At 60.1% G+C, this 6542-nt stretch overlaps 1 protein-coding gene across 3 annotated transcripts in view; it reads right to left on the bottom strand.

The window, feature by feature from the left end:
- The window catches only part of CTBP2 (C-terminal binding protein 2), a 116988-nt gene that overhangs the window by 16116 nt on the left and 94330 nt on the right, over positions 1-6542 (bottom strand). The window contains exon 1 of one of the 3 annotated variants that reach the window (XM_004700878.2): positions 1993-3760. The exons of the other annotated variants lie outside the window; for them this stretch is intronic. Within the exon in view, the coding sequence (XP_004700935.1) occupies positions 1993-3613 (1621 nt within the window). The 5' untranslated portion in view covers positions 3614-3760. Of the gene's footprint in view, positions 1-1992; positions 3761-6542 lie in introns of those variants that run through there. 3 annotated transcript variants of the gene reach the window in all.

Raw genomic sequence — 6542 nt, 5'->3', positions numbered from 1 at the left:
TTCAGATCCGCTTTGCAAGCCCGGTCATTATCAGATGAAATTACTGGAGCAACAAATGTCATCGCCATGCAAATGAGATGCTTGCAAAGAAAGAATGTTTGGCTGGCAAGGGGGCCCTCGTAGGCCCCGGGAAAAAAGGGACCCCCCTGCCGCACGTTGATTAAAAAAATAAAATGAAATCCATCAAGTAAGCAGTCACGACCAGACTTCACAGCAAACTCCACAAGCAAGACAGAACCACAATTTCCAGAGATGCCAGAAGAAAACCCAGATAGGTGACCTTCTGTCTGGAAGTAAGGAGAGGATGAATGGAGGTCCAGTTCCCTCAGACACCATGGACATCTTTGTCCACCGGCTACGCCAACTGATGGCCCTTGCCAAACCCAATGGCTCTCACGCCCTGGAATTACCAGTCTCTCAAAATCCAAAGACGCCCCTTTCTTTTCTGGGGGGTGGGGGTGGGGAGCATGCTCAAAATGGTAGCTTCCATTGTTTTATTTTAACCAGGATTACCCATGATTACTGGCACCTCACCACCCACGCTGCTACTCCAGAAAGAAAAAAAAAAGGACGATGGTGGTGGGAGAAATCGGAAAGAATTAAATTTTCTAAATTTCTTTTGGGGGGGGGCGGAGGAGGGGAAATAGAACTGGTAGCTACATTTTAAATTCTCACTAAAGACCCTAGCGCAGTGTTCCCAACCTTCCTAATGCCTGGACCCTTTAATACAGTTCCTCATGTGGTGGTGACCCCCAACCATAGACTTATTTTTGTTGCTACTTCCTAAGTGTCATTTTGGTGTTATGAATCAGGTGACCCCTGTAAAAGGGTCGTTCAACCCCCAAAGGGGTCTCGACTCACAGGTTGAGAACCGCTGCTGTAGTACAAAAAACCCCACAAAAACCCAAATGTTGTTCTGAGACTGTGGGCCTAATTTCCCAACGTCCAAGGACGCACTCAATAAGTTGCATGCACTTGGCTGCTTTGAAGCAAAGGACCCAGCATCTTAGACTACTTGCAAATACACTTGCAAATTCTTCCCTACAACCAAGCAGAACTCCCAATGCGTTTCCCAAGGAGGCGGCATCCATCTGAGAAGAAACGCGGGGTTAGGAGGGATCTCAGCAGCTTGCTTGGTCGACCACACAGGCCGTCGGGTCGGGGCGCACAGCTCTGGCCATGGTGGGGACAAGCGAGTGCAGACCCAGCCTGGCAAGGCCACACCCCCCGCTACAGGAGGCATAAAGCCACCTCGAGAGGGTGAACAATACCCAGCAACCCCACCATCCTGGGCAGAAGCGTCCAGTTACCTTCTGTGCAGAAACGGAAACCCACAAACCCATCTGAGCTCAACTCGCAGGGCCCTCGGCACCGGTTCTGAACTGGAGAGCCCAGAAGACCCCCCCGCGGAGGATATACCCCCACCCCTCCCACATCCCAGGACCTCACAGCTACCTGCTTGCCAGGAGGCCCGCCTTCCGAGTGTGGTGGGTCTGTAAAGACGTATAGTGTGCGTGTGTGACAAGTCTTGTGTGTTGAATGTATGTACTGTGTGAGTGCCACGTGCACCACATATACTGTGTACGTTGTGTTTCTCTGGGGGTGCTGTATTGTGCTTTGTTGTACGTGTCTTGTGCTGTGGTATGTCTGTGGATGGTGTCACATTAGGGAGTTTGTGTTGTGTGTGCCTGTGGCATTACATACACATAATGCATGTTATGTATGTTACATCTGTGTGTGTGGTCCATGTTACGCTGTGGTATGTATGCCTGTGGGTGACAGGTCCGCATGTGACTAATGTTTGTATGTGATGTATTACAAGTGTTATGGCATGTGTCCAATGTGGGTGGCATGTGTAGGTGTATGTGGATACAAGTGTCTCTCCCCCTCTAGGCTTAAACAGTCAAACATCCAAGGCCAGTCCTGCCCCCACCCTCCTCCTGCCCCCCACCCACAGCAGAGAGGGGGTGCGGGTAGGGGCAGGCAAGTTACTTGGTTCCGGTGCGAGCATGGTCGACATGACGATGGGGGCGCCCGTCCTGCGGGCCACCTTCTGGAAGGGGGCCTGCGCAGTGTGGCGTTCCGCGGGGACCGCCGGCTTCCGCAGGAGCTGGGGGCTGCCGTGGGGGCTGGGCAGGGGGGACGCGGCTGCGCTGCGCTCCCGCTTCAGCAGCTCCATGGGCACCGTGTAGGCCGTGGAGTAGGCGGTCCTGGGGCCCGGGTGGAGGGGGCTGGAGGTGCCCGAGTTAGTCAGGGCTACCCCGGCCTGCGCGGAGTATGTGGGCCCCTGGCGAGCCGTCAGGCCGCAAGGGATGGGCGAGCTGTACCCCGAGTTGGAGTTGGGGTGGGGTGTGTGGACGCCCACTGCGGGGGCACAGTAGGTGGACGCTGTCTCCAGGAGGTGCTGCGAGGGCGCGCTCGAGGGGCGCCGGGTGAGGTCTCCACCCTGAGGGGGTGCCGCCTGCAGGGGCCCCAGGGCCCCGACGTCGGCGTGCAGCAGTTCCCGGGGCCGTCCGAAGCTGCTGGCGCGCGCCCGCGGCGGGGGGCACGCGCGTTCCTGCCGCCACAGCTGGGTCTCCACGCGGCAGCTGGTGGCCAGGCGGCTCAGGACGCGCGCCTGCCCCAGGTTGGGGGCCACGGCCTGGATGTCGGCGTCCTCCAGGGTGGCCAGCACGGCCGGGCAGTCGAAGCCTTGCTGCAGCAGGGCGTCCAGGGTGCTCTCGGCCACACCCTCGGCCCGCAGCAGGGCCAGAAACTCGGGGAGCACGCCACGTTTGCCGCTGGGGCCCTGGCGCGGGGGCAGGACCGCATCGTAGTCCTCGTAGGCCATTTTTGGGGGGACACTCTCCCGGGAGGGGCCGTAGCTGGGATTCAGGGGGCCTGAGGCTGCTCCCGGGGTGCCGTCGGAGGCGGCCACGGCACTAGGGTCCACCACTAGGCACGTGGGGGCCGACGGCCTGGCGTGGGTGGGGTCCCCGGGCCTCTCGCCGCCATTGTAGAGCGGACTGGAGGGGTAAGCACCTGCCTCAGCCGCATACCTGGCATCGGGCAGCTCCGCTCCGAACCGCGCAGGAGGCGCGTTCCCGCCCTGGGCCCACTGGCCGGGAGGGATCATTTTACCTCCAGGGTCCCGATACAGGTGCGTCGTGTCCTGCAGGCCAGCAAACCGGCCTGGCACTTGATCCCAGGCCACTCTGCTGCCCAGCACCCCGTAGCTGGCCGCGGGCCGGCTCACTCCGAGGCCTTTAAAGTACGGAGGCTCTCCGGGCGGCCTGGCTGCAGCGGCAGGCTCGCCGAAGAAGTCCCGCGGCGGCAGGGAGCTGCTGGCGGCCATCACTGCCTGCCGGCTGCCGTAGAAGGCAAGGTCGGGGACAGAGCCCTGGCGGGCGCCCAGCGCACCGAACACGGCCTCGCGGTAGAGGCAGGGCTCGCGGGTGGCCTTTCCCCGGGGCTCCGGCTGCTCGCGCCACGCTCTCTCGCCCGCCAGCGCTGCGGAGCCCCTCCTCGCCGGCCGCCCGGGCTCCTGGGCGCCCTCCCAGGGGTCTTCGTACCAGCCGGCGGCGTGCCAGCTCTGCGATCGCCCGATGTCCAGGGGCCTGCTGGGCACCGGCATTGGAAACGCGGGGCAGGCGCGCGGCGGGACCGAGGGCGCTTTCTTCACGGGTCTTCAGTTACAGCCATAGCAAAGGGAGCCGCAGCCACAGCCCAACCTCCCCGGGCTGCAGGGACAGCCCGCGGGGGGCCGGGGCTCGGGCTCTGATTTCAAAGGATGCCCTAAATTATTAATCATCCGAAACCTTAGAGGACAGAATGCGCACTCGCCGTTCACTTTGCCTTCCCCCGCCCCCACCCCTCCCCGGCAGCCGAAAGGGTCTGGCTCAGTCCCAGGAAGGGGGAGCTGCTCGCGGACCTGGAGCACCCCGCTCCCCACACCCTGCCCCCCTTGCCTGGCCGGCTCACATGGACCTTGGCGCTCTCAGCGTGCGGATTAGGAGCTAAATAAAACCTCTAAGCTTTTGTTCCACGTGACACCCTGGTCGGCTGATGAAACTACCGATGCTCCTCCATCCAGGCCTACCCAGGGTAGAAGCTCCAGCTTTGCGCTCCAGGTCCTACCCCCCACCCCCCAGGTACTTTTAGGACAAGCCCCTCCCCCAAAGCCCAGCCCCAACAGTGACAGCCGCCAGTGTGTCTTAATCCACCGGATGAAACGTTAATCCCCGGGAACAAGCGGGCAGGGCTCAGCAGAGGGCTCTCTGGCTAGGCATTCAAGTCAGACCCGGAAGCCTTAGTTTACCAAGTCATCCCTGTCCAAAGCAGGTGTGGGAGAGGGGCAGGAGAACCACCATTGCCGCCGCCACAAACTGCCACCCGGGCCTGAACCACCATGCGATGGCAGAAGAATAATATAAGACGAGTTGTGACTAATCCCAGTATCACCAAGCAAAGCCAGCCGGGCGTGGGGCTCACCTGCTGTTGACTATGCTGGGGAATAATTTAGCACACAGGGCCTGGATTCAGACCCTGCGGGAGGGCGGCCACATCCCCTAGGCCTAAGCTTCCACTTAGCTCACCTGGTAGACAAACTTCAAAGACCCGGCTATTGAAAGGCGCCAGATAGGCGCAGCAGCCACACAGCTCTGGAAGACCTTGGCACATTCCGAACACAGTAGAGTGCGGTGTGCGGGGGCCCTCAACGGAGAATTTACAAATAGATTAAAACGTGGTCACCAGGGCACAACAAAGAGTTCGTTTCCAACCTTTCAAAGGGAGGGAAGGTGCTTATTTGCAGCCATTAAACTGAAGGGTGTTTGGCCTGTTCTTTTGTTTCTCAATCCAAGATTCATCTAGAAGCTTCTTCACCCAAGAGTCAATACTGAAGCAGCCCTGGGAGGAAAAAAGTGGTCCAATTTGTTTCCACCACCACTCCTCAAACAAAAAAATGCTGAGACAAGTCACTTTTAAAAGCACACTTACCTTTTCCTGCAAAGAGCAGGGGTTCCTGGCCACTGTCACCTGGTGAGGGGCTGTCTGGACCAAGTCGAGATGGCCCCAACCCATCATTCTGACCAAGATGCGCTAAGCATGCAGTTAGGCCCCACCCCCGGCCCAGTGCAAGGGAAATACACTGCAGGCTGGCACAAACAACATCTACACTCTGCACCTTTGAGCTGTGTTCACTACAGAGACACGCTGTAAAGGGCGGGCAGGCACAATGCCACAAACTGGATAGATCCGGCATAGTCCTGTTACAACACACTTCAGGCCCTGGCGGGGCTTCTGTGCAGTTCCCTTCCCAGGAGACGCCAGATCAAACTGAGGTGGGCCCCCCACGCCCTTCCCAGGGACATGACTCAGGGCGACAGGTTGGCATGCCTTAGAGGCTGGTGGGCCCAGCAGGGCAGGGCACATCTAGGGCTAACGTGTGCAAGGCACTCAATCAGGTACTGTCTGGCAGTTCCCGTCCACCTCTTAGCTCGCTGCCCTCTGCGTCCAGTCCCAAGGTGCCCACCCCCCCAGAGCCGGCCTGGTGTTCTCCCCGATTCCCTGCCGCCTGCCCGAAACACTCCTGCTCCCGCCGCAGGAGCCGGTGGGGGGAGCTGCAATCCCCGGACGCCGGCAAACGGACGGACCGTACCTCGTTGGCTGGGGCTTGGCGTGGAGCAAGCCCACAGGTGCCATCTTCCCAACAGCACGTGCTCGCTTCCCGCCTCCGGGCCGCACACGTTGGTGATTCTCGCAGGGTACACTTTCTCAGAACGCTCCATTGCACGCTCAGAAGACCGCAGCGGCGGTGCAGACCCAACTTCTGCCGGCTCCGCGAAGCCGACACCCCCAGGCCCGCTTTACGGCAGGCTCGCTTTACGGCAGCCGCGTGCCCCCCAGCCCGCAGTCACTCCGACGTGCAGCCGATCACCATCGCATCACGTGGGGCCGGAACCACGTGAGCGTCGGAAACACGTGGACAGCGCAAACCCGCACGGCTGCTGTGGGCCAGCGCCTAGCCTCGAACCCACGCGCAGCGCCGACAGCGCCGACTCCCCGCCAGAGCAGTTCCTTGCCCTGCCCCTTCACAGACACACACCACGGAAGTGTGGGGCAACGTTAGGACGGCGCGCTGGTGGTATAATGGTGACACGCTGGGCGGCATCGGCAAGGTCCACAGTTCAAGACCACCAGCCTCTGCATGGGAGAAAGAGGGCGCGTTCTATTCCCATAAACAGTTACGGCCTCAGAAATTCTCACGGGCAGCTCTGCCCTGTCTTACAGGGTCGCTATGCGGCGGAATCGATGGCAGTGAGGTTTTCTTTTTTGGGGTGGGTGGGGGGTAATGCTAACACCCTGCATTGGGCACGAGTGTGAAGGGCCTCAGATGGCGGGGTGATGGCACCAGCCAGGGTCTACAATGTGAAGCAGGGCAGGGCATTAGAATGTTGACCCCCCCAAGAGCCTACCAGGAACCTGTGGGGGGGCAGGTTTGCGAGAAGACAACTCACCCTGTCTGTGTGTGAGGAAGCCCAGGCTCCCTTCCCTCACTTTAA

The sequence above is a fragment of the Echinops telfairi genome, unplaced genomic scaffold (genome assembly GCF_000313985.2).
Source record: "Echinops telfairi isolate 266 unplaced genomic scaffold, ASM31398v2 ScPeMD7_70;HRSCAF=299, whole genome shotgun sequence".
NCBI lineage: Eukaryota > Metazoa > Chordata > Mammalia > Afrosoricida > Tenrecidae > Echinops > Echinops telfairi.
Note: the sequence above shows the minus strand (reverse complement) of the source record. Positions and strands in the feature narration are given on the sequence as shown.